Below are 26,974 nucleotides of genomic sequence, written 5' to 3' on the forward strand. Positions count from 1 at the left end.
AATGAAGCAGCACAAAGCAGCCCAGGGAAAAGGATGCACAGGAAAGCCCTAACAGAGCATGACTGGGAAGCTAAAGAGCTGTCAGAGGTCACAGATCAAGTGCAGGAGCCACATGGCTCAGGACACAAGAATTGGATGATATTGATTGAATATGGGCAAAGTCTGAGGAGGTGCTTGGTTTGATTGGGCAATATTTGGGCAAACTGAAATGAGAAGAATTTTAAATCTTGGTTCCATTTTACTGGGCTATTAAAATCCCACAAATTAGGATATAATTTGTGTTTCAGCAATACTGATATCCCCCTGGGTATTGAATGAAATTGCTGTCTGAAACATGGGGTGAAATACCAACATCACCTACTTCTATTCAAATTCTTAGAAAATTAAGGAGCAGCAGCAATTTACTCCCAAAGCCTTTTGAGATGCCAGCTGCTTCCTGACAGACCCTGAGGTCACAGCATGTAGGCACCAACCATTATGCTAAGTGATGCCCCTGGGCATTTCAAGCACTGTGTTACTGTGGCTCAGCTTGATGATTCCAGATCCTTCCCCACAGCCTCTCCCCTTGTAACCAGTCTTCAGGCTCTCAACTTGACTGAAGATGATAACTTACCCTGACAGTGATTTATCTGAGTTTCTCAAAGCATTAAAAGCTGTGGCCCAGTCTCCCATCCTCTATCACTGCAGACAGTAATTTGATGCTCTGCTGGATGATCAGCCTTTTGGGAGTTTGCTGGCTAATGAAACACTGCTATCAGTTTTATCAAATCTTTCTAGAGCTTCACCCAAGGGAAATCACAAAACTCTGCCACAGCACCAGTAATCCATTTCCCAGGATGGTCCTCATAAAGCAACTGTGAAACCTGGTATTTTTACACCTAAAATTTGCCTTAAGTCTGTGGGTTCCACTCACTGAGGATCAGAACAGGAGCCAAGAGGATCCATTTCTGAGCTGTGCATCTGGAATATTAACAAAGGCATAAAAGCCATGGCTCCTCACCCACTGGGCTTTTCAGACTGGCAATTAGCAATGCCAGGGGATCCTGGTCAGTTCTTCCAGGCTAATCCACAAAACACCCCCAGACCAAAAATCTCCAAAGGCTGCAGAGAGAGAACCATGAGCCACAATCCACTGTGACACAAGACTTGCAGGCAGACCTTCAGAGGGAGCAAGGATGGGCAGGGAGGAGCTCACAAGGAAAGGGCAGCTTGGACTTGGCTGGCAGCTTCACTTAAGGACCATCTCTGGCCCTTCCCAGGCAGCTGCCTTGGGTCTATGCCAATGACTGGACAAAGGGACAAACTCAAATTTCAGTTACTGCAGGCTCTAGCCCCAACCTAAAAGGTCGATATATTTTTTTTAATAGTTTCAGTCATATCTCATAAAAATCAAATTAATCATTCTGGTCACATCAAAACAGCTTTGTGAACTGAAAGGATAATTTCCATTTTCCCCTGTGAAGACTCTTCAAAAGAAAGAGGGTAGTTTTGACATAAATCTCCTTCAGATATTCAGAAAGTAGAGCTGGAATGCCTGTTCCAGCTTTATTGCAGCAAAATCTTTCAGTTAGGAAATGTGCATTGACATTTTTGTGAAACAAGAGATTACAGCTTAAAGGCATGACACGCCTTCAGCAGTGGGAAATGGTTTTAAATGCTCAGCTTTGCAAGGAGCTCCATGTTTAAGAGTGTGGCCAGACCCTGGTGCGGGACAGGAGCCAGCCACGGGCTCCAGGGCTGGCAGTGGGTGACAGAGCCCTCCTGTGCAGCTGCACAACCTATGAGGCCCCTCCCTGGTGGCTGTACAGCCCTCGGAATAACGTATTGTACACTGGGCTGGTGCAAAAATCCAGGTGCATGTATCCAGGAACATCTGTAGGCAGGTTTATAGCAGCATGAGCTCGAACATCTGCACCATTGAGCAGATAAATCAAAGAGCAGCTCTTCCCAAGAAAAATTCTTTCTTTTGCATTGAGAAAATGAAGCAGAAGGGAAGTTTTCTGAGGTCACATGCCAGCTGTAACCTACTGAGCTGTATATTCACAGGGCATTGATGAAAGGAGGCTGAGGATTGTTTCAGCTCTAACAAGCTCTCCTGGCCCTGCTGGAGCACTGCAGAGCTCACAGCTGAACAGTCACCTCCTCATTCCCATGCTGCTCTCACTCCTTGGCTTCTTTTGATGTTTAACAATCTGAGAGTCTGCAAATTGGACTAGTCACAATTCTCATGTTCAGCCTTGTACCAGAGGCTCAGTTTTGATAAGCCCATCCAAATCTGGCTGCACATCCCTTACCTCACTGGCTCCAAAGAGCAACAACCTGGAAATTTTCAAAAGGATGGGAGGGAACACCAAACTTAGAGGGACTGACACTCCAAAGCACCCACACCAGTGGCCTCTCCTGCATGTTATATTTTGCTTTAGACCTTCCTACATTTGGCAGTGACATGGGGAACAGAACTGTCCCACTGCCAGCCCCATTCCCTCACAGAGCCACTGCAGTCCCAGCAGCAGGAGCCCACGGGCAGGCAGGGACACACTGTGCTCACTTCCACCCCCAGCTTTGCTTTGGGCTTGTTTGCTTCTCACCAAGCAGGGCAGCCTGACCCAAAGAAGATGGCTACTCTTTACTTGCCTCTAAAAAGGAAACATTTCCTTGGAAAAAAAGAAAAAAACCTAAATATGAAAAATGAGGATCCAGTAAGGAGGTCCTACAGGCTGGGTTTCTGTCAGCTCCTTACAGTGACAGACTGCAAAGCTTCCCATACTGACACACACAAAGTAAGACAACTTCTTTGTTATACTTGATGACACGGAATAAGAGAGTACTTCTCTCTCCTGTGCCTACCAGACATGCAGAGCATGCACTGAACTCTCTTACACAGCAAGTTCCCTGCCCACACCTTCTTCCAACAGCCTGAACTCCTCCTTTACTGTTTCCTTGTGTGTCCTCAGGGATAGATGACTGTTTCATCTCACCCATCCTTCCCACAGTTAAAGAATGCAGAATGAACCTGTCTCTCAAGAACACCAAAGGATATTAGGTTTACAAAGCACCTGGTGAGCAACATATTTACTTCCCCAAAATAAGAGCAAATTAACAAACAAATTGATTTCCAAGACAGGCTGGCTTTGATTTTTAACACCATAAATGCTAATTTCAGCAACAGCTGTTTGATCAATCTCATGCCCAGTCCTGCTCTTCTCACATCCCAGAACAGTCTGTGACTGAATTTATTGATTGTTTCCAAGTGCTGCAGCAGGTCTGGTACCTCGTGTGAGCACACTGCCTTATTCCTGCATCCCACATCCCAGACTCCACATATGAACACACCAGATGCAGCTTTTTCTTCTGCTCAGATCCATCCTCTGATTTTACCTTGCAGATCCCCTTGTTTTGGCAACTGTTGTGCCAAAATTCCTCTCCCCAGGCAGTCTGTGAGCACATCACTCCAGACTTGCCATCATCCTATAATTGCTATGCCAACAAAATTGCAAACAGGCTGCACGGCCAATCTGGATCACCAAGCAATTTATGTGTTTCTGTTTTGTCCAAAGCTTTCCCTTTAGTCTTCTCAGTTTGAGGAGGAATTGGTGCTCACAGGACACAGCCCTCACAGCACAGGCTTCTCCAGAGCCTGCCCCCACCAATGTTCCTCACAACCCCTGCTGGAGAGGACACCTCTGCCACTGATGCTCCACTTGGCCCATAAAACATTACACTGGAGGAATTTTGGCAGCCTGCTGTTTATGGAACGTGCATAATCCAGCTCCTAACCCTCTGCTGCCCTGCTTGGGGCCAGCACCCAAAGCCCAGGCTGAGCCCAGGCTGCAGAGCTGCAGGAAGGGCAATCTCCCTGTTCTGCTGCCCTGAAGCAATGGAATACATTCAAACTCACTCCTTTGTCTCAGTTCAAGCCCAAAACATTTTTGATCTATTTTTTAACAAGTCAAGGGGTAAAAAAGAAAATAAAGGCTTCTTTCTTCATTCTTATTTCTCATGTCATAGCTTCTAAAATTCCCTGCAACTGATGGGTTTGGAAATCTCTGGTTTGCAGTAGCAACTGAACCAGCCTTGAATCTGAGCAAAGTTCATCCATATTCAGAGTATTCAACAGCCCTCCAGCACCTCACCAGACTTAATGAAGTGTAATGAAAGAAAAAGAATGAGCTTTGTCCTCACTGCCAAAGGAAAAGGCAGCTGGAAATATGCAGGGGCTTGATATGAATTGAACATGATTATGTATGTGATAACCACTGTTCTGAAGAAAATGGTGCTGTTATACCTAAGGAGCCCTCAGCAGGCCCTTGTAATTAGAGCCACTTAGCTGCTTTAATTGCCTCTGAAAGCCACCCAGAACAGATTGCTTTTATGCTCTTTCCATTTTAAAACCAGGCACAGAAATATGGAGGCACTAACCTGCATCCATTTGGGTAATGGGGATTCAGGGGAGGGAGCTGGACAGGTATTTACAGGGAAGGGCCCAGTACTGGACCCACAGGGCAGGAGGATGTTATGGTGATGTGTGGGCACACTGATGCTGGAGGATGGCTAAAACAGCCCACAGGTGAGCTACAGAACTCTGGTCCCACCACCCACCCCCAGCAAAGAGCAAAAGGATGTGTCACAGCAAGGCTGACAGTGAGGCACAGCTCACCATGGTCTTTGATGGGGTTCTCACAGTGGTATGCAGTGCCCTGAATTTGTGTCTGCCCACTTACTCATCAAAAACAGCAATCCAACTCTAAATTAACAATCTCTTTTCTGTATTCTTCATTGATTCACAAAATTCAAAATATTATCTTTCTCTCCTTCAAATTAATTACATTAATGGTTCACAGTTTCTTGGGAAACAATTCCCAACTCAGTTCTGGCAATGAAGCAAGACTGGAATCTGGCCTAAGCTATTCTGCTAGGAAAGACCAATTGGAGCTGTTCTGGAGAGAAGAAAATGTCCCCTCTCTTCCTTGGGGAAGGAGAGTATTCCAGAAGGAGCTTTTCTAAACATTCTTTGTCTTCAGTCAGTTCAAAGTGCCCTTGGATCTCTCCTGGAGAGAGATGGCTGAGGAGAGGGCTGAGGAGAATATATGAAGAGGTCAGGGCTCCAGCTTTCCCTCCTCAGCTTCTAGAAGCACAGTGCACAATTGAAATGAGGCCCCAAAATCTTTGCTGTGGACAAGGATCCAGCCCAGCTCCAAGCACACAGCCCAGTGTTTGTACATGGCTTTCAGAGCCCAGAATTCTTTTGAGACATGAGTTTGAACCCATCATCCAGGATGGATCTGCGATTGCGCCGTAGCCTCCTCTGCCTCTCCAGATGGATGACTGCTCCCAGGAGCACACCAGCAGCCACGAGCAGCAGCACTCCCACAACAGCCAGAGAGATGACTGTGGCCTCTATCTGTCCTTGGGTCACCTTAGATCCAAACAGCATCACCTTCTGGGACCCATCCTCATCCTCAAGTGCCAACCCTGAGAGACAAACAGAAAGGTATTTGCAACAACAGCCAGCAATGCCAGAAATGAAAGGTTGCAAGAAACGCAACAAAGGAGCATTAAGAAAAACATGCAAAGTAGTGGAATCACCAACCCTGGAAATGTTCAAAAGATGTGTAGATATGGAGCTTAGAGACATGTTTCAGTGGTAGACAGTACAGTGCAGAGTTCATGGCTGTACTCAATTATTTTGGAGGTCTTTTACAAATTATTCAATGATTCAAAGGAGGCCCCAGTGCCATCCATTGTCAGACCCTCATCCCTGAGCCCACACAGAGGTTTGAGATGGATGGTTCCTTCCCCAGCCTGCTCCACCCCAGAACCTGACAGTGTCTCAGAGGTATCCAGGCCCAGTCAGCCACTGCAGTGCCCAGCCCAGAGATGAGAACACGTGTCCAGGCTGGGGCTGCTGCAAGCTGTCCCCGTGCAGGCTCCCTGTGCCCATGGCTGCTGTCCTACACACCCCTGAGTGCACTCACACAGCCATGCCCATGCTGAGTCACCTGAGCTTGCTTGTGCCTCCACAGAGGTAGCAGCCACCTCCTAAGAAAAAGGGCTGTCTGCTCAGGCAACAACTGTTGGCCAAGGTTTCTGCCTGGTGAGCACACACAAGCTGATATCTGTTTATTGTATGAAACCAAATTGTTTAATATATGGCCACCACTGCTCTCAAATATTTCCTCTTCTGGTTTGTCCATTTTGAGTGAAGAAAACGTTGGGAGAAAATGACTGAAATAACAGTGGAGAAAGTCTGAGTTGAAGGTAAGTGGCTGCATTTGCAGCTGGCCTGAACTGGCTCTCAAATCAGCTCAGCTGAATTTCCTCACAGCAGCTGAAAAATGGAGTTGTGAAGAAAGATGAAAAATCAGGAAAATAAACCACCAGTGAACATTACTCAGACTTCTACCACAGAAAATTTCAAGGGGATCATATCTACTACTCCCCTTCTCCCTGTGCTGCTCAACCAAATGCCTTTCAGATCTGTTCTTTACAACATTCAAAAAACTCCAGGCACATGCTTGGGCTCTTTTCTCAGGGGAACATCAGAGCAGAAGGCAGATGTGCTTGTTTGCATGCTGATTCCATCCCTTCAGCTTGGAGAGATCATTGTGAAACTTCCCTAAACCACAGGGTCACTGACAGTGCAAAGAGGGAAGACAACCCATCCCAGGCACCCTGCTCCAAATCTCTGCCAGTACCTAAGCTCAGACTCTGAATCTGAATCCATTCAGATCCATAGCAGGCACAACAGGGTGTGAGGTCATCAATCTTTCCCACCTAACACAGGCAAACAAACCCAACCAGCCCAACTCCCTTATTTCTATCACCAGAGGACAGACTGGTGCCCTCCCTGTTATCTACTGAAGCAAGGCTTCACACCAAGGACCTGCCAGGCTGGCAGAGTAGAGGCTGTGGGTGCTGTGTGTCCCTCCCTCCCCTTACACTGACCCAAACCTCTGTGTTGCTCAGGGATTGCCCTCTCCCCTTCTCACAGACAGAGCTTGGCAGGGCTGTACACACCATACCTGGGGTGGCAGTGATGTCTTCCAGCTCTGACTCTGAAAGGAAACAAAAGGAGGGTGAGAAGGTGTTGGGCTGAACAGGAAAAGCCCAGAACAAGGCACATCTGGCAAGAGTCAAATCCAGAGGCAGCATGGTTTTCCAGGACTAGCAGGCTGTCCTTTGTCCTGCCCATATTTTCCCTCTATACATGACATGAGAATTTTTGTATCACCTGCTCCAGAGGCAGCCCCAGTTGCAGTGCACAACCCTTTCCATCCTTCAGAAGGAAAAGTGCTGAGGGAGAACCAGAGATGGCCCTGACACTGGGCAGGCACTGGTCACCTACAGCTAAAACACTGGGGCATTCACTGTTTTGGTAATAAGATCTAAAACCACATCACCATGTGGGCTCCAGTACTGAGGGTCACTCACCTCTGAGCACCTCCCAGTTCTCAGTAACAGCAGTTACTGGCTGACAGCTGAACACAGCATTTCACACACAAACTAAAAATCAAACTCAGAATAACAACACAGGTAAACTCCAGAAAACAATTTCTTTTAACTCCAGCTCCAGGTATTAACATATTTAAAGGGAATATCATAATTTAATAACACTTAAGTAATTATCTGCTCCATTAACTGGCTTTTTATAGTATGTGAGAGAGTTGAGATACAAACACTCAGAATTCCACAGCAGTAGCAGAAGTGCTGCTGGATGTTTCACAGTGACAGCTCCCTACCTCCTCTAGGCAGGACAGTGAAGAGGATCTCCATGCCAGCATGGATATGGTCAGACACATGACAGTGAAGCAGCCACGTCCCAGGGTTCCCAACCAGCATCTCCACCATTTCAAAGGTCCCAGGGAACAGATCCACAACATCTGCTCTGTAGCTTTTGCCATTCTGTCAGAAAAGGGAGGCCATTAGCAGCAAAGCTCAATCCATCTTCTCAGGAAGAAAATTCTGCCAGTGTTGCTGGGGACTTCAGCTTTTTAATGCTCAAAAAACCCCAAAGCTTTCAAAAAGCAGCTCCAGGCCTCCAGCTTGGAAAGCAAACAGTCTTGTAATGCTAACAAGGATTAAACTGGACATGTCAGCACAACAAAGGCTCAGGGAGTCAAACTGGGATGTGTAAAACCACATCCTTTCCCTAGCTGGGTGGAGCTTCAGCAGTCTGATTAAAATACATTCAAACACAGAGACAAGTAGAAGTGCTGGTATCAGTGGTCAGTATCTGCTTTACCATCAGCAGATATTCTTACCTTGTATATGAAGGTCTCAGCATGAAAATGGACTGTGTGGACATCAACCTCGTGACCCATTCCCAGCAGGTACCAGTTCACCCTCTCTCCCTCATGCATGGTCAGCCCAGGCAAGGTGGCATAGAGCCTGCCATTGATTGCTGTGAGGGAATGACACAGAGGGGAAAAGGCTGTCAGCTGTCAGTGAAATTGTATGGGTGCTGCACAAATTAGAAGCTACAAAGCTCATACAGCACCCAGTGTACCAGCAGTAGTGTCCCCCAGCTCAGCTACTTATGCTCCCTGATCACAGACAAGTCACTGGCACTCAAGGCCATGCTGTAGCTCAGTTCAAATAAATCTCAAAAATCACCTTTGCTGAAAACCTGCAGTCAGCCAGTAGTGGTTGCTTCTACAAGTCAAAATGCATAAAAATGGCATTTACAGCCCAATGATGGAGAAATGTGCATATATCTACATGCACATAAATGTCTGAGCAATTTCCTTGATGAACACTGAAAAGGGGTAAATCCTGCCAGTGGGTAGGATTTACCTACTTTCTCAAGAAGGAATTCTGCTGTGACTGCACATACAGGAAAGACATCAAAACAGTGAGTGAGCTGACTGCTATGGCACACACATGGAGACTTTCATGCTCAGATGACAACAGAGGGAGTAAGATGGAAAGAGGTAGGATCTGAGGGCAGAGCACCAGGTTTTTACTCCCAGGTCTGACCTGGATAATTTGTGCAGCCTAAAACAAGTATCCAAGTTCAGCATGGTGGTTCTGCTAGCTGTAATACAGGGTTAACAATTACACCTTCATGGATGTGTATTTGGAGTCTTTATCTCCCATACAAAACCAGGAGTAATGACAGTACACAAAATGCAACTCCTCACTATTCTTATTTCCACAACTGTCAAGGGACCTGTTTTGCTGAGGTTATCTTTGATATAATATGGAGAGAAACTAACATAAACAACATGCTAATTTAAACAAATCTGTTCATCCTTCTATGGTAGAAATAACCTAAAACAGCTAAAATAACCGAGCCACATCTTGCAGTCACACAGCTCAGAAAATTAATTTGAAGCCTAACATACTCTGATGGTCCCTGAGACAAACAGAATTAAATTTGTCTGACAAGTTAATTTCATGTTTGATTTTATTTCCTTTTCTGAGTCACTCAGACACATCAGAGATTAACCTCTCTGGCTTGGATGTTGCTGTTCCTCCTTACAGAGACAGCCACAATGATCAGCCTTCACTGCAGATCAAAGATGAGGGCTGTAGGTGTGCTGCAACACTGAGAACAGACAGTTTAGTTCTGTCTGTGCCACTGATAATGGGAAAGGATGAGGACATTCACCACAAGTCAGGCTCCCTACTTAGAGAGGTTGCAGAATCAACACCAACATTACCGTGCATTTTGTTGCTTTCCACAAATTTCTCATCCAGCAGGTTGATCTTGTGATTTCCCTTACTGAAACGTTCCACATTCTCCTCCAAGTACCAGGACTGATTTTCATCAAAAACCAGGAAGAGCAGAGCAAACTCCCTCTTCACATCCTTCCTGCTCCCACTGGAGCGCAGGGCCCCTCTCCGGCAGACCTTCAGGGGCCCGATCAGCCCACTGTACATGTCCTGAGCAGAAGGAAGGAGAGCTGAGCCAGGGACCTTCTCACCCTCTTTTATGCAGTTCTTTGCCTTTCAGCAATTGTTTTCCACTTCCCCATCACCCCACTTAAAACAACCAGTGCTGCTGTATTCTTGTTGGAGAGCATCAGTCACTGAAGCACAGGAACAGGAATTGTACGTGCTCTTATAAATGCAAATCCAAAAGTCATAAATATGGATGGTATCAAAGTATTTTGCACTTGGTGACTGCAAAAACATCTGCAACTTGAGATAAAAAGGCCATTATTTCTGGGTTGAATGTTTACTGCAGGACCCTCCAGGTTGTTGCCCTGTGAAATTAGTGCTATGACACTACTAGCAATGGTCAAATCTGCCTGCTTTATTCATGAGGTTTATTTTGGACAATTTCTGCCTTTTGTAGATTAGCCCTATGGCTCTCACCAGTACAAACCATGATCAACTGGGAGATGTTCTAAAAGCCTACAAATAACTGGAGGGAGGTTAGTAGCTAGGAGAGACGATGGAATTGTTTTATGAAGGTTTGTTAGGAAAAAATAAGGACAGACATCAGGAAAATTCAGATGATTTCCTCTCCATGGAGAAGGCTGGACATGTTACCGGGTGATTCTTCCACCTCTTACCTGGGCCAATCTCTAAATTGTACCCAACTCACATTGTTTTCTAAACAGGGTAAAAAGTTGATCTAATTATGCTTTTCTGGCTATAACTTTTATTTTACCTTTACTGGGTCCACTGCAGAGTAGTAGATCCAAGGCACACAGGCTGAATCATTTGGCCCTGGCCCAGCTCTCTCAGGAACTTCCCAGCGGTAGGTCACAATGTCACCTGAGGGACAGAGCAGCATCACACACCCCGTGACACACCCACTCACCAGGCAGCAGCAAAACCAAATGGAAAAAGAAAAACCTGTCTCCAAAGCCCAAATTCAATTCTGTATTTGCCAGATATTGCATCTGCCTCACCCAAACACAAAGCAGGCTGGAAGATCCCCTCTCAGAGCAAGACCAAGGGGTCACAGGATGTAAACACTGTCTGGTACCAGCACAATATAGGTTTATCTGCTTTTGAGACTGGACTTGACCATGGAAATGACCATGGAAGCTCATTCAGATGGGGCTTAAGATAATCTTTCTTCTCTTTGAAATGAATTTATGATGCTGATTCAAATTGGGGTTTAAAATCATCCGTTTTTCATATTAACAGCCCATTTCACAAAGACAGGATCTGGCTGACAGCCTGACTGTGGCTTGGACAGTTTGTGCAAGCTGGAGGGGACCAAAAATTAAATACACTGGTATCTGGATCATGAGACAAAGTGGCCATTTCAGTCAGATCCCAGCAAGCAATTGTGCATTTCTCCCATTTCATCCCATTTTCATACTTTTGTGCTCATGCATCCCAAAGAAGAGACTCCCCCATCCCAGGAGTGGCTGAGCTGTCACCTGCCATCACCCTCCCCTTCCCACAGACAGACCACACTCAGTGTGGGGGGATAAGGCTGCACACAGAATGTCCTACCCATGTCCCAGTGGACTGCCACCCCTACACAAATGGTACCACAAACTGTGCTGGACCTGAAAAACCAGTTACTGCCCAGTCCCAGCACTCTACTGTAACAAAACCAGGACATCTGAGGCTGCTGAAGGAAACCAGTGTGGCTCTGGGATAAAATCAGCAGTGTGAGTGAGCCCACACAGGAATGCAGCTAGAGAAGGGACCTACCAGGGTTTGCCACCTGGGGGTGTCCAGCCTGCTGCTCCAGCACCCCGTGTGCATGGATGGAGTAGGGTCGTGAGGCGTTGTTCTTGAACACGACGTTGACAATGTCGCCCACCTCCGCCCACAGAAAAGGGCCTTGAGACAGCAAGAGTGAGCTCTGAGACCAGCAAAATCCATCAGCACATCTCCTGGGATATTCCCACCCCTCTCTCAACATCTTCTTCTCAGAAATGTTACCTTATAATATTTATGATGCTCCCCTTTCTCTTTGCTACCTCCCAAAAAGAGAACTGGATGTTAGTCCCAACCCAAGTCTTAGGAAACCAGACTGATTTTCATAAAGAGGACAATGAAGGTGGTTACATATATTAAATGGGGCCAGCACAGCTAAGGCTTGATTTCTGAATACTGCTATGCTAAATGTCACATCTTGATCACCCATTGCTATCAGTTTCAAAATATGTGGCAATATTCAACTGAGCCTGACAGTGTCACAAATCAGAGCTGCAGCCTATTTTGAGTTGCAGATGCTGCCCTGACACCATTTACAGCCTTGGGTTCATAACTCAGAGTTCTGTCTCCACAAAGCTCCACTAGTCAGTGCAAAATGCTCCTCCACTTCCCAAGGCTGCCAGCTCTTGCCCCAGAAGCATTTTTCACAGCTACAGATTTCCCCCTCTATTTCTCAGACCCCTGTCCAGAAGTCAGCGGTTGTTTCTGTCCCATAGTCAGAGACATGCAGCTGTGAAACATGCTTTGCCCAAGCCATGACAGAACACTGGTGCAAAGGCAAGTGGAAAAGCCCAGACTTTCCTAGAAGCTGTGCACAGGACTCCTCTAACTGCTGTCTCCAAGGTGGCAGATGTGAATAGGAGACAGCCCCAATTTCTCTGCACTGACACAGCAGATGCCTAAATATCCAGTGAGCCTTCAGATTACAGCTGTGAGCCACTGCAGCTTTAGAGCCCCACTCCCATTTCTGTGTGAGAGGAAGGTGAACCCTGTGCACAAATCCTTACCCAGTATCCCTAGGTGCTCTTCACCACTCATCCTGGCCTTGGGGATTTGGAAAGTGCCATCTGTGTACTCCCTGTAAACTGCTTTCTTGTACCTGGAGCCCAGCAGTCCATTCTCATTGCTCAGAAACACATCAGCATAGCTGGGAAATACAAAACAAGTGCTGAGATAAACCAAAACCTCATGGGGAACAAACAACTAACTTGTGTCAGGGGGTTCACAAGCTGAAGGGGCTTCCCAGAGCCAGCCTGGGTGGCAAATGTGAGCATAATGACATGGAGGACTGCGCTCCCACCAGCAGCACCACCAGCACGTGCACCAGGTCACACAGGGTGACCAAAACACCCAAGAGGCTCCACCAGGGTCAGCTGGGCCACTGGCAGAGGCTTCCCCAGAGGGTGGGCTCTACCTCTGAGCAGAGTGGTTGTGGCGCTCCCTCTCCCAGCTGCGGTCGGGCGCGTAGTCCCAGAGCAGCTCCTCGGCCGCGATGTAGAACGTCCTCACTCCCCTGTAGAGATGGGCAGGGCCCGTCCTGCCACACCTGGAAACGCTGTACTGCTGCCTCATCCCAGACTGGTAGTGATTGCTCGTCTGGCAGTAGATCTCAAAAGTCCCTGGGGGAGGCAGGATGAACAAGGAAATCAGTTGCTTTTGAAGATTCCAGCAGACGGGTGTCAGTATGTGCTTGGTGTATCTCTGTGCTGCTTAGGGAGCTTGGTTGCCACAGGCCAAGGTCAAAAGGAGTCACTGGAGAAATCAAGCAGGAATGGCACTACAAAGTGCTACACAAACATCATCTCAGGAAGCTTTCCTACACAGTAAGAACCTGTAGCAGAGCTGACCCTGTAAGAGTTCATCCCATGCTAGACAATCTGTCACAGGAGCAAATACCACAATGGGAGACTCTTCTATCTGCCCAGTCAGCTGTGCAGGCACTCACCACTGTGATCAGGCTGCATGAAAGCAGTGGCAAACGTGTGTGGGAACAGATTGGCTGAATCTCTCCGCATGCCGTTGATCTGCAGGGTGTTGCCCTGGAACACAGCTCCATGGACGTCTGCCTCGCTGCCCAAGCCCAGGAGGTGCCAGGACACTCTGTCTCCTTCACACACGTCCAGCCCAGGCAAGTTACCAAACATAAGTCCATTGATGGCTGGAAAGGAGAAAGCAATTAACTCTCTGCAGGTAGGTGTCAGCCAGGAGATTTTGAGCACACACCTTGCAGGACAGGCCTGTCAGTCAGAAGAAAGGTAACTTGTTTGTAATTCACCCCTGGGTACACTGAGAGCACACTTCTCCAGACAGCTGTGCTGCTTGTCCATGTCTCTCCTGGTGCCTCCAGCCTGGCTTGATTCCAGGCCAACATCACACAGCCCTTCCAGCCCCCAGCTCAGCCTTTAGGTGAACATCAGCCCATGCTTTGCAGCTTCATCCCTGCTGTCAGAGAGCAGCATCCAACCATACCATGCATCCTGTTGGATTCCTCAAAGTCATTATCCTTTTCCACAGCTGTCTCTTCCATCCTCAAGTAGTACTTTATGTTGGCATTTAAATACCAGCTGAGGTTCTCGTCAAACACGTTGAAGAGAAGATAAAATTCTTTGTCGATCCCTTTCTATAATTACAATGATGGTTGTTAACTTTTAAAATGCAACAATTAAGTATCCTTAGAGATAAATCTCTTCTGCTTGGGTGTTGTATTCTCCTTTATTTTAAAACATGGCTTATTGAGGGACAGGACTCTGTCACTTTACTCATGTTGAACATTCCTCTTTTATTTCACAAAAGGTATTACTTGTGCATTTTCCATTATATTTCACATGAATAAAATGAACAAAACTCAGTCAAGGCCATGAAGTTAGTGTCCGTGTCCCCTTCCTCCCCTACACCTGTCTGTCCAAACCAGTCCCAAGACCAGAGTCCAGACACAAGGCAGGCTGATGACCACACCACACCCCTCCTGCCTCCTATCACAGGCCTGGATTGGGAGATTTTTTAATTACCCTAAATACTTGAGTATTAATTCTCCTAAGAAATGCACTCCAAATCATGGTGTTTCCCCACTAAAAGAACACTCTGATGGTGTCCAGACTCTCCTGCTGGTGTCACTGTCCCCAGCAGCACACAGGCAGCCAGCCTGCTGAGAAGGTGAGCCATTCCCAGGCTGCAGCACATGGGTACAGCAGAATGGCCATGCACCTTCCACAAGTCATTAAAGGTTTGCCTGAGATTGTGGAGCCAGAATTGTCACTCCAGGTGATTTCTCTGTCTTACATTCACAAAGGTCTGTCTCTTCTGCTGAGCAGCTTCCAATACCTGCCCATGTTTATCATTATCACAGTTCCTTCACCTCAAGGGCTGTATATATTCCCAATCCTCTCTGCTCAGCAGACCCACATTTCCACCTTGGGTGCACATTGATTTCTTCTGCACTCCTGATTTAGTCACACGGTGTCCCCACTGACTGTGAGCTCCCCCAGGAAGGCTCTGAGGACAGCAGTCCTCAGATCTGTCACCAGTCCCTGAGCCACACTGCAGGACAGCAGTTGGGGTTTGATTTGCCATCTGCTGTCTTTTAGAACAAAGCTCGCCTCCTCTGTCTGGTACCTCCTCAGGGATATCAATTTACTGTCTTCCCTAGATTTACTGCCAGGAAATCTGAGTGAAATTCCAAGACTGACATGGACTTTCACATGTTTTTTTGTAGCCAGTCTGCTTGAAAATTAACTTCTCTGGCAGAATAAATGAGGCTCACCCAAACCTCAAAGCATTGTATCACCCAAGCAGAACACCTGTAAGCAAAATGCCTTTTCAGTGCCTCTCTGAAAGCCTGCTACACAAGCCTCAGGGCAAGAGATAAAGTAACTGCTCCAAGATACAGTTCTTTAGCCAAGTTTATCTGTGAATTAAAAGCAGAGCTCAGGAACTGTTTTGAGGGCAGCTCTTGAGAGCCCAGAACACTACTGGCCTTTCCCAGAACACTACTTGCCTGGAAAAAGCTGATACCAGCTGTACCAGCATCAACTTGGCCAAAAACAAGGCCTTGATTTGACTCTCCTGGACTCACACTACTGCACATTTGTTTTTAATATGCTCCCTAATGTTTTGCTGATGCTTCCTTTCTCTACATGAAAGCAAAACCCTGATATGAACAGGGCAGGAAAACCCCTTTACCTGCTTGTTGTTGTCATCCAGAGTGCCTGCCTTGCAGATGAGCAGAGGCCCCACTAAGCCTGAGCTGGAGTCTTTGACAGGGTTTGCAGCTGAGCTGTACATCCAGGTGAGGCAGGGAGGGTCACTGGATGTGGGCCCCACGTGCCTTGGCACAGTCCAGTGGTAGGTGAAGTTGTGCAGTGGTGCCACAGAAACCCCATTCTGGTTCAGGCCTTTAAAACAGGGATTACAGGATTATTCCCAAGTCCCTGCACAAATTCAGTTACACTGTCTCAGCAGCTACTTTCAGAGCAGACTCTACTTCATTCCTGTCAACCAAACACCCAGCACCTCTGATGGGGGGTACTCAAGGAAAGGGATCCACCAACCATCATGGTACCACATCCCCTCTGATGCCTTCCCATAGGACACTCCATGTGGATGGATGCTGAAGGGCCAGGAGGCTTTGTTAAAAAACGTCACCAGGATGGTGTCACCAACTTCAGCTTTGATCACTGGACCTAGAATAGAGCAGGGAGAGCACATCAGCAACAGAGCACTTCCACAGGCCATCAGACAAACCAAAGCAAACAGGGCACCTTCCTCCAAGCTGCAGGGCCAAAAATGAGAGGCAACAGATGGTCTGGCCTTGTTGCTGCTGAAGGGAGCTCAATGGGAGCAGGGACTGGCAGGGATTGTCTGAAAGCAGTTTGGGTGCACAGGAGACCTCAGAGAGACATCACACCTTCATACAGGGAAGTAACAGAACAGGCAGATGTGCTGGAACCCCCTCAGGATCAGCCCAAGCCTCTCCTCCACCCACATATGGCCCCCTCAGCCACCCAAAACATGTGCTTCAGAGGTGTGAGATGCTCCAAGTCCACCAGAGTCTGTAAGCTCACAACCCAGCTGCCCAGAGAGGAGCTATGAGCCATTACCATGCCTGCTCCTGAGAACCCATCCAGGAGAGAAAGCTCTCTGTGAGAACAGGGGATTTGCAGCATGCCTTGAAGGGGGCTCAGTCAAAAACACATAACCAGGAGCTACTGCTGTGATCTGTTTAGCTCTAGTCACACAAACTGTACTGCATCACTCACTTTTACCTCTAGAACACCTTCAGAATGACCCCTGAAGTGATTCTGTCCATTCTACCACCCCGCACCTTGCCTTGCTCAGATGTGACTGTTGTGAAGCAGCTCTTGTGCCCCTCCCTGCCCCCCAAAATGAGCAGGCAGGCACAGCCACCTGGCAGTCCCACCATCAGCACCCTTCTGACAGACACTGGCAGAGGATTTGTATTCCTGGAGGATTCTCACCAAGTATTCCAAGGTGTTTCTCCTCTTCTGCTTGCTGCTTTTCCTCTCGAAAGCTCTCATCAGTGTACTCCACATACTTTGCCTTCCAATAGATGCCCCCAATGCGGTAGAGGCTGCGCTGGAAATACTGCTCAGCAGGACTAAATGCAAAAAGCAAATGTCAGGCCATGTCACAGAACAGTGAGCCCTGCTCCCCTGCTCCCACTGGCAAGGCCATCACCATCTCCAAATCAAGCAGTATTTCAGACAAGGACAGCATCTCTAGTTTGGAACAAGCACAGCTTTGATTCTACAAAGCTTTTTTGCTCTTACAGACTCATCACCTGTGCGTGTGTTCAGGGAGCACCTGTAGCACAAAGCCCTCTCCCAGGTGAGATCAGCATCACTACACAAGATGTGTGAAGGAATGAACAAAACTGCAGTGCAGTCAGTGGGCAGGCAGTGCTAGAACTCCAACCTCTTCAGAAGCTGGGGACAGCCCCATTCCCAAATAAAATAAACAGCTGTAAAGGTATTTATTTCCTCCACTACCACCCTCACCAAATATAAGTAACAAGCCTTGCAAGAGAGGCAGTGCAGTTACAAGGCCAGCTCACAGGTCTAAGGTCTGCAAGGTTTGCTGCATGACGTTGGGTAAATAATTAACCACTCTACATTTCCTCTTCTCCATCTGAATAAGGAACATCCTCTCCCACAGATTACTAAGGAAGGGATGTCATCTCTGGGAAGGAGAAGAATCTCTTTCAGTTAGCCAAAGTCTGAACAGGAAGTCTCTCAACTGATAGCCCTGATCATGGGATGGAGAGCTGCCACCCAAGTGCTGGTATCTGATTTCCTAGAAATTGCATCCTGCAGCAACACCAGCCTGAGGCCCATCTGCAGGCCAGCAATGCCACCCTGTGTCTGCTGCACCAGGGGCTTTTTGAATCATTTCTCAAATAGATCAATCTGTTCCTAGGTTAGGCACAGCAAACAGAAAGGAAGCCCAGAGACAAATGTGGCAGCTCATGTTGTACATCTGCTGGGACTTCTGCTGCTTGTGGGTACAGCTGTGCCACACAGTCCTCTCATGGGAAGGCCCCAAGGTACCTGTACTGCTCTCAGTGCAGTCCAGCCACAGCAGGGTTTGATTTGCCTTCCCAGGAAATGCACCCCATGTGAGCAGCAGGCATGAATTTTGAAAAGAAAGAAATTCCACACTTTCTTAAGTAGTGTTCCTGATGCAGGCCAGACTCCCCAAACCCTGCCCAAGCCCAGCAGGCTCTCACTCACCTGTCAGGGTCAGTGAGCTGCTTCCCAGTGAGCTGGTCGAGGGCTGAGGGGCCGTAGTCCCACTGCACCTCCTTGGCAGCTATGAAGTATCTCCGAACTCTCCCTCCCAGGCTGGCGGCTGCAGCTTGCCGAGAGCAGGGCCGGACCTCATAGAGTGCCCCCATCCCAGCTGCCCAAAACATGAAGGTGGACACTCACTTAGCCCCTCCAGCCAGCCTGATGGGCAGTCCCAGCTCCCCTCTGCTGTCCCAAAAGGCACATGGATGGCAGAAGCTGAGAAACTCCACAGCAAGGAGTTCTGTGAGCAGAACTTCCAACCTTAGATATTGGATGCTATGGAAGTATGGACCTAGAGTGATTGGAGTCTTCTGCTGTCCTCAGATCTATCATGCAAGTGCCTCTTACAGAGACCAGAGCTCTTAAGGCACTGCCTCATCTCAGCTTTCAGCTGTACCCAACATCAAACATTACACCATGGTACAAGTCACCCCCACCAAAGCTGCCCTGCACATTAGTAACCAACCTACCCCAATTTTACAAGACAGAATCACACAGAATGAGGTTGGAAGAGACCTCTAAGATCATCAAGTCCAAGGCATCACCCACTCATTTGTGGGTGATAGGGAAAAATGTCATAGGGACATTTTTCCACACCCAAGACACTGTTCCCTACCACACTGTACATCACGTACATCAAAACCAGAGGACACAGAGTCCACAACATAATCCACCCCCTGCCTTACCTTGTATGTGATCATTGACCTGGCAACTCAGCAGCCATCTCCCAGGGTTCCTGGGGATCATATCTGCTGTGACAAAAGTGGCTGGGAAGAGGCTGGCCACGTCTGTCCTGTGGCCCCGGATTTTGAGTGTCTCTCCATGGAAGTAGGCTGTGTGAACATCAATCTCATTGCCCATCCCAAAGAGGTACCATGAAACAGAATCCCCAGCACACATCTTCAGCTCAGGGAGGTTGCCAAACACATAACCATTAATAGCTGCAAAAACAAGCAAGCCAAAATTAGAGAGCAGAAAAGGAGCCTTCAGAGGAGCCTTCCTGCCAGTGGGTGACAGCACAGACACAACAGGAGGAGGGACCTAAGCAGAACTCCTCCTCCTCTTCTGCTTTGGAGAGCCCAGCTCCACAGCTCATTCCTAAAGCAAAGGGTATAAAGGCTCACTCAAGCCAAAGATAAGAAACCAAAACAATACTTCAATTTTCTGGAGCTGTTGCCCTGTCCCTGAGATATTTGCTAAGCACATGACCTCAGAGCAGATCCTGGAGCTCTGACACTCCTGAGTGTCTCAGCAGACACAGTGGCCTCACAGAGGTGACACTGACCATGCATTTTGTTGCTCTCCTGAAATTCCTCATCTTCTTTGTCCACAGAGCCAGGATCTGTGCAGAATGATGCAATGTTCTCATCCAGGTACCAGCTTAGGTTCTCATCCACCACACTGAACATCAGAAAAAAGTCAACATCCACATCTGAGCGCCTTTGAGAGCTGCCAGTCAGCGTTCCTGAGGTGAAAGGAGAGAGGAATGAATGCAGAAAATCACTCCTGCAGAAAATCACACATCAGGCAAGAGATGAGAACCACAGCAGCAGAAAGAGTCTTTTCACCTGAGCTGGAGACAGATGCTTTCCCACCATCCTCACAGCTCACCCTTTTCCAATGTATCCCTGCCAATACAGCTCTCTCTCCCAAGCTGCTCTGCCACTGCAGACCTCAATTACTACACCTGCAGTCTTCTCACTGGAACCAACCAGTCACCATGATTTTCATACACAAACTAGATCCTGGAGAAGAGTCTTACTTTTAACATGGATCCAAGCAGCTCTCTTGGATCAAGAGGCCTGCAAGCTCACCTGCCTAACCACTATGGGATAAGGAGAATGCAATGAATACAATGACCAGAATCCAGCCAGAGCCCAGGTACTGTCCTCTCTAACCAAGCTGCATTTCCCCCTGAAGCTGGGAGCTGCACAGAGTATCTTCACATCCTATCCTTATTCATGTCACCACAAGACCTTTACATTTTGGTCCTCATAATGCAGGCCTCAGCTGCTTTCTCTTGGTGTTTTTACCTGTTTTACATGTAAGTAAAGGCCCAATTAATCCAGATGCAATGTCCCTAGGTGCGTCAATGTGAGAGTGGTAGATCCAGGTCAAGCAGTTTGGGTCATCATCAGTTGGACTGTGATCTTCAGGGACAGTCCAAGTATAGGTGTAATTCCTTCCTGGGAAAACAGCATCATCCTTCTTCTGATCCTGGGGGGACATATCAGGATACAGGGATCCTAGAACAATTGAGCAATCACAACATCCATTCAAGAAGAGCCAAGATGCCCACACATGTCACCTTATACTGAGCTGAGAGTCACCATCCCAAGGCTGAAAAAGTGTTTAATCATCACTTCCTCAAAGGCACTGAGGCACAGAGCCACTGTAAGGCAACTTGCCCAGTGAACAGGTCAGCACACAGTCAGCAGGATTATTTCCATTCTGCCTAGTGCTGCTTTGCCTTCAGTTCTGCACTCTGCCCCCACAGCCAGTCTCTCTACAATCTCTAGAGCTGATCAGTGTTTTAGAGGTTGTAAAATCAAGACATCTGGGCCTAGGTCAGGACTCCAGCCCCATGACCCTGCTAAACCAATGCTTGGTGTCTTCACCAAACACCCAAATGCAGTTGCTATATGGACAGTTCTCCTTCATGCATACTCCTAAATTCCCAGTGAGAAAAATCTGTCTCCATGATGGCAGTAGCTCATTTACCTTCAGAGTCCTTTTTGTAGAAAACACCATGAGGATGGACTGTATATGGTCGAGTAGCAAAATTTTTTAGGTGTACTTGAATGGTATCCCCCACTTCTGCTCGGATGACAGGCCCCAGGAAGCCCAGCCAGGCAGGCTTGGGGATCTCAGTGGTGTAAGTGGAGTCTGTGTACTGCTTGTAGACAGCTTTCTTGTAGGTACTTCCCACCCTGTCCTTCCCAGACTGCAGGAATGCTGAGGCCTGGCTGTTGAATTCAAAGGGAAAGGCACCATGAGTCATCATTACACACAACAGCTGGTCAATACTGCAGCACAGGGATGGTGACACTCCACTCTCTGGGCTACAGCAGAAAGCTTTGGCATTAGAGGACCCTGGGATGCTCTAAGCCACCCATGCACGGCCACAACCTCAACCCCAGCTCTTCACCAACACACACAAAGTGCTCCCTGAACTGTGCCCTGCACACAAGACACAGGAAGGACAGTGCTTCCCAGACAACCCCATGTGGGTGTCACAGGGAGAGCCCTTCTCATGCCTCCTTCAGCCTTCACTGGGCTCTTCAAAATTCACTTTGATTCCTCTGTGCCATTTCCAGTAGATCACAAGGCAGGGAGAGTGGAGCCCTGAGCTCCCTGGCCAAAATTTGAAGTCTGAAATTCTACTTAACAGTTTCCAAATTCCTTCCAGAGTGGCAGAAGGATCAGGCAGGTTCATACCCAGCACATAACCAGCTTCCAGAGCTAAAACCTCCTACAGGCACTAAAGTCTAACTCACAAGCATATTTGCTCATTATGGGTAATTCTTAATAGATAAGAGATGAATCACAGTCCAGGTATTACCGGAACCAGCCTAAATGAGAGACAAGGTCACTCCCCTCACTTCCCCCTTGGGATTGATCACCCCCAGCATGAGCAGCCCTGCAAGGGAGGAAAACCCTGATGCAAATCTCAGAGAATGAACAGTGGAGCTGCAGATACTAAACATTGGCCTCATCATTCAAACACAGGCAGGGCTTGGCTCTGGCTACACAATCCAGAGTTCAGCCCTTTGCCAAGTCATCCCTGCAGCCATTATCAGCAGAGTTTAAGACGTTTTACAGATGTGCCTCTTTCTCCACACAGTCCATTTCTTCTGAACAAAAAAAACTCCTTGAAATAATTTACTACTCCTATCAATCATATCAACATCTCATCCCTTTCTAATTGTCACTTTCATTTCTGCAATCATTGGACAAACAGGTCCCATTAACTAATTGTTTGCAGTGTCAAGAGTTTTTAAATAGCTTTTAAGTTCAATGGCCCTGAATTTCATTTCCTTCTCTTCATTTATAATGAGAGAAACCAAACAAAATCCAGTGCATTCATTACCACTTTAGGAGCCAGCAGTAACATCTTTGTTAACCCTCAATTTTGGGGTGTTTCCTGGGTACTTATTTACATCTACACAGCATCTCCAGAGAACAGAGACTTTTCCGTGCTAAACTGACAGACCTTGATGTTTCTGTGCACCCTTCCTGTTAATGTTGTGCTGTTTCTGAAGGAGGTGTCTGAACCTGAGTGTTAGTTATTTTGGAGGGATAAAGGAGTGAGAGAAGGTCAAAAAATACCAGCTATTTGCCACAGAAAATGGGAGCAAGGAAAAAAAGTACAAATGTCTTTAAAATACTATGGAAACCTTTAAAAAAAAAACAAACCACGCACACAAAAAAACACCAAACAAAGAAAAAAGCTTGATGTTATGAAAGCTAAACCCAAAATACTATTTGTGCAGTAACTTGAACCAATTATTGCAGTTTCCAGATTTACTTTCGCAAGAGAAACAAAATTGTTTTTTAAGCAGCCCCTAAAATCCCATGCAGGAAGTCCCATTAAGTCTAAGGCTCAAAATTCCACTGAAACAAAAACAAGCTGGCTCTGTGAAGTCATTTATATAAAGATGAAAAGTCATCATGCTTCAGGATAAACAAGCTGATCACCAGCTGGAACTAAGCAAAATGAAACTTCAGGGTAGAGCATTGCAAAATCTGGGCAATCTTAGAACAGTTTTTCTGCATCTGCTCCATTTTCTGTTCTGTGTTTGTTTCCCATACCCTTCTCTCCAGTGTATGGGCTCTGGACTCTCCAGAATAACCATCCCTTTTCCCACTGACACAGGTTTTACCACAGGAGCATAAAACAAGTTAAACATTAAGCTCATAAAGATCAGAATCTATAGGAGTGTGTCTCTTGCTTGCTCAGATGCCCCACAGAACTTGCATTAAATTCCACATCAAAAGACAGCTCAAAGCCAGCCCCAGACTAAGTTCTGTACCTGTTACGTGCAATACTCTCGTTAGCAAGCACATTCCTCCCTGTTGGAGCATAGTTCCAGTTCACCTCGTGGATCCCCAGGTAATAAACTCGGATCACACCCCCAGCAGATGTGGGTGACAGCAGGGGGATGCAGAGCAGCAGCCACCAGACTGAGTCCATCTCAGCCTGGAGGGAAGGGGTTTTTTGGAAGCTACACCTGTTTGGGAAAGACAAAAAGAAAAAAACAGGATATGACCATTTGGTTTGAAGGTGCTGGACATTTTGAGAGACTATGAAGAAATCAAGTGTAAGTATTGTTGGGATTATTACTCAAATATTCAAGAAGGAAATCACTCCGTAACAAAATTGACACACAAGGTGGATGGAGATCATGCCTTGGTAATGAGCCCCCAATACCAAATGTGCTGCTCTCATAATAGTTTATTTAACCCTTTTTTCACTACTGCTCACATTCCAAATCATCTTACGGGTCCAGATACAAAGCTCAACAAAATAGTCCTGGTATATGTACACTTTAAACTGTCACCAAGGTCACTCTATTTTAAGTAACCTGAGGAAGTACAGTTTAGTCACTATGAAGTAATTTTAAATTTTAACTTCTTTAAAGATGGCTCTTAGGGAGCAGCTATCTGTAATCCAGGAGTATATCTCAAATAGGCTGCACAAAGTTTTTCCTTTCTGTTCCATTCTTTTCCCCATGATTTTGATCAGTTTTACTCATAAAACTTCCAGTTGACACCAAGCTTGTTGGCACTAAGCACCAGAAATACTCTAAAGAGGGTTGGGAAATAGTTGGGGAAACTGTCTGAAATAATCAAAATACAGTTGAATAAAGGCTCAAAGAACCTTGTGAATAAAGGCTCAAAGAACCGCCTGCATGAAGGAGAACCTGATGCAATATAGGCAGTAGAATTACACCAAAAGATAAGGAAGGATTAAACTGCATTTAAAAATCACATGAAAATGACTACAGAAGTTCTTATACAATGATATCCTTAACAAAGCTGGATGTAGCCAGCAAACAAACCCCACCTAAACAAGCTGTTGAGATACAGCCCTTGAGACATGCAACAGCAACTCAGAATTGCAGAGAGAAACAGAAAGCAACAGAATGAGAAGCATGACCCAACAAGAAAACTCAGAAGAATCAGTTTTCCTTTTCATACAGAAAGGGACAATGACACAGCACCATGGCAAAGGTTTTTCATAAAGAGACTGTCATTACTTATTCTTACTGTCTTTGTAACAGCAACATGAACGAATAAGGTTTGTCTGCAGCAAAGCTGGAAGTTCTGTAAGCTTTCAGTCAGCACAGCATCACACAGAGCTGCTTTGAAACATCTTCTAAATCTGACACCCAACAGACATGATTCAACCCCAGCACCTGGCAAGGGACTAAGCACCCTCAAAGCTTCACTTCGTGATTTTCAAACACGCTGTGCTATTCTCAGAAGCGAATGATAATCAAGAATTGCTGTTTCCAAACAGTCAATAAATTGGACAAAGTTGAGAGACATCTTTCCCTCCTTTCTCAGAAAGGGGCTGTAGGGAGAGCTAAATCTGAGATGCTTTGGATCCATCAACACAGCATAGCTCTGCTCCAGTGGCTCCACAGGCAGCTCCTGGTCATAGACCTGATAAAACTCAGATACAGAACAGCCCCTTCAGAGCAGCTTCAGCAGCGTGGGAACAACAGCAGCACACCAGCTCATGCCCACCCTACCCACCACTCAGCTTATTCCCTGCTGCTGTTCACAGGGAGCTAAAACGCCTTTTTTACTCATTCTATGCCAACGTAGACTCAAAGGAAGGAGCCTGGAAAGCCATACCTGTGCTGTTTCACACGGCAGAAGACCAGAAAAAGGCAATGGTGACAACAATACGGAAAGAAACAGCAGCAGCAGCCCTCAGCCTGCCACCACCCAGCCCGAGGGAAGGGCAGCGGGATGCTCCTGACTCAGCCCAAGCTGCGGCCTTCGTGTCAACTCAGGGCAAAGTTCGCGGCAGCTCCGGGCGCCGGGGGCGGCCTCCTCAAGGCCGGCAGCCGGGACAGGCCGGTGTCTGTGGCGGCAGCCGGGACAGGCCGGTGTCTGTGGCAGCAGCCGGGACAGGCCGGGGTCTGTGGCGGCAGCCGGGACAGGCCGGGGTCTGTGGCAGCAGCCGGGACAGGCCGGGGTCTGTGGCAGCAGCCGGGACAGGCTGGGGTCTGTGGCGGCAGCCGGGACAGGCCGGGGTCTGTGGCGGCAGCCGGGACAGGCCGGGGTCTGTGCGGGCAGCGGGGGCAGACTGCTCTCTATGCGGGCAGCACCACGGCATGGCAGAGCAGCGGCTCTCCAGGCTGGGAGGGAAAGCTGCCCATGAACACAAACCCGCCGTGCCAGAGCCCAGCTCACCGCCCCGAACCCCGCATGGCGCCCATCGGGCTCACCCACAGCCACCAGCGCTGTGCCCTGCCATGGGTGAGTCAAGGACAGGTCTCTGGCACAGCCTTCCCAAGGCTTTACAAGAGTCCCACCTGGACTCTGCTTAGAGTTTGACCAACATCGCACACACCCCTAGGGTAACTCTAGGGAACAGCAAAAAATATCCCTGAATGGAGAGGTAGCAGATGTCACAAAGTCGGTGCTCACATACCCTTCACTGTAACTAATCACCATTTATTTACTCGATTAGTGCAACGTCAAAGTAACTAAATTAGTTTCAAAAGTTTTTGGTTTCAAATTTTCGTTGATATTAATATTTGCCTTGATTAAGGAAAGAAAAAGAAAAAAAACCAAAACCAACTCAAGTTTTATACTACATCCATCCCGAATCTTGTACTTCACAGCAGAATCCTCCCCAGGACTGCCCTATACCGGGTCCCCGACAGCACAAGAATCGCGAATGAAGGGAAATCAGATTTCAGGCGGGGTGGTGGGATCCAACTCCTATCTGACCGAGGCAGACGATGCACGGATATTCCCCGACACCTGACTGCAGGGAAACCACAGCCCGAGAGCGAGGGGAAAGCAGAAGGAAGGCAGGAGGACGGACGGCTCATCCCTTACGTGCGGAGCGGGAGGCGGCGCGGCGGGGCTGCGGAGCGGGACCGGGAGCGCCGGCGGGGACCAGCCCAGGAGGGACAAAGGGGCTCTGCCTCCGCGGGCTGACCGAGCCCGGCCCCGCAGCGCCGACCGCGCCCGCTCCCGCCCACAGGGCGGACCGGGCTGCTCCGCCCCGCACCTGCGGGAGCGCCGCTGCCGGGCCGGGCCGCGCCCCGGCCGCGCACGCGGAGCCCGATCCGCGGCGTGCACCTGCCTGCCCCGCCCCGCCCTGCCCAGGGCTCGCTCCCGTTGCGGGGAGCCCCGGGAAATCGGGCAGGAGCGCGGGCGGAGCCGCGGCCAGCAGCACCCACCTGCTGGGCAGGACCGGCGGCGGCACCGGGCGAGCGCTCCCCGGGGACCTCCCGGGGGGGCGGCGGTGGCGGTGGCTGCGGCCCCTTTAAATGCCTGCGGTGACGTCACGC

The 26,974-nt window shown here is 48.0% G+C and overlaps 1 protein-coding gene across 3 annotated transcripts; it reads right to left on the bottom strand.

The window, feature by feature from the left end:
* Nucleotides 1–4,765: 4,765 nt before the first annotated feature.
* On the bottom strand, nucleotides 4,766–26,927 carry HEPH (hephaestin). 3 transcript variants are annotated; one of them, XM_058032984.1, is made up of 21 exons: nucleotides 26,864–26,927; nucleotides 23,468–23,665; nucleotides 21,156–21,400; nucleotides 20,468–20,680; nucleotides 19,720–19,899; nucleotides 19,121–19,375; nucleotides 18,378–18,546; nucleotides 17,106–17,245; nucleotides 16,179–16,310; nucleotides 15,811–16,022; nucleotides 14,101–14,251; nucleotides 13,577–13,789; nucleotides 13,046–13,250; nucleotides 12,639–12,778; nucleotides 11,623–11,754; nucleotides 10,619–10,725; nucleotides 9,663–9,885; nucleotides 8,262–8,401; nucleotides 7,740–7,902; nucleotides 7,023–7,055; nucleotides 4,766–5,472 (listed from the first exon to the last, which is right to left on the bottom strand). In XM_058032984.1, exons 2-21 carry the CDS (start codon nucleotides 23,626–23,628, stop codon nucleotides 5,228–5,230), a joined length of 3,459 nt encoding a protein of 1,152 aa, XP_057888967.1. In that variant the 5' UTR covers nucleotides 23,629–23,665; nucleotides 26,864–26,927; the 3' UTR covers nucleotides 4,766–5,227. The 3 variants fall into 3 exon arrangements, with proteins under 3 accessions (XP_057888967.1, XP_057888968.1, XP_057888969.1); XM_058032985.1 differs by lacking the exon at nucleotides 26,864–26,927 and adding an exon at nucleotides 26,517–26,555; XM_058032986.1 differs by lacking the exons at nucleotides 23,468–23,665; nucleotides 26,864–26,927 and having other exon boundaries at nucleotides 20,468–20,651; nucleotides 21,156–21,276.
* Nucleotides 26,928–26,974: the final 47 nt, after the last annotated feature.

This window comes from Melospiza georgiana, chromosome 12 (assembly GCF_028018845.1).
Source record: "Melospiza georgiana isolate bMelGeo1 chromosome 12, bMelGeo1.pri, whole genome shotgun sequence".
Taxonomy (NCBI): Eukaryota; Metazoa; Chordata; class Aves; order Passeriformes; family Passerellidae; genus Melospiza; species Melospiza georgiana.

Bases quoted from the DNA above. Each gene is read 5' to 3' on its own strand.
- HEPH (XM_058032984.1), bottom strand. From the start codon at position 23,628: ATGGACTCAGTCTGGTGGCTGCTGCTCTGCATCCCCCTGCTGTCACCC. The intron at 13,790-14,100 runs GTATGGTTGGAT...TCTCCTTTCCAG, and splicing joins GGAATCCAACAGGATGCATG to CCATCAATGGACTTATGTTT. The intron at 13,251-13,576 runs GTGAGTGCCTGC...TGCCTCCCCCAG, and splicing joins CATGCAGCCTGATCACAGTG to GGACTTTTGAGATCTACTGC.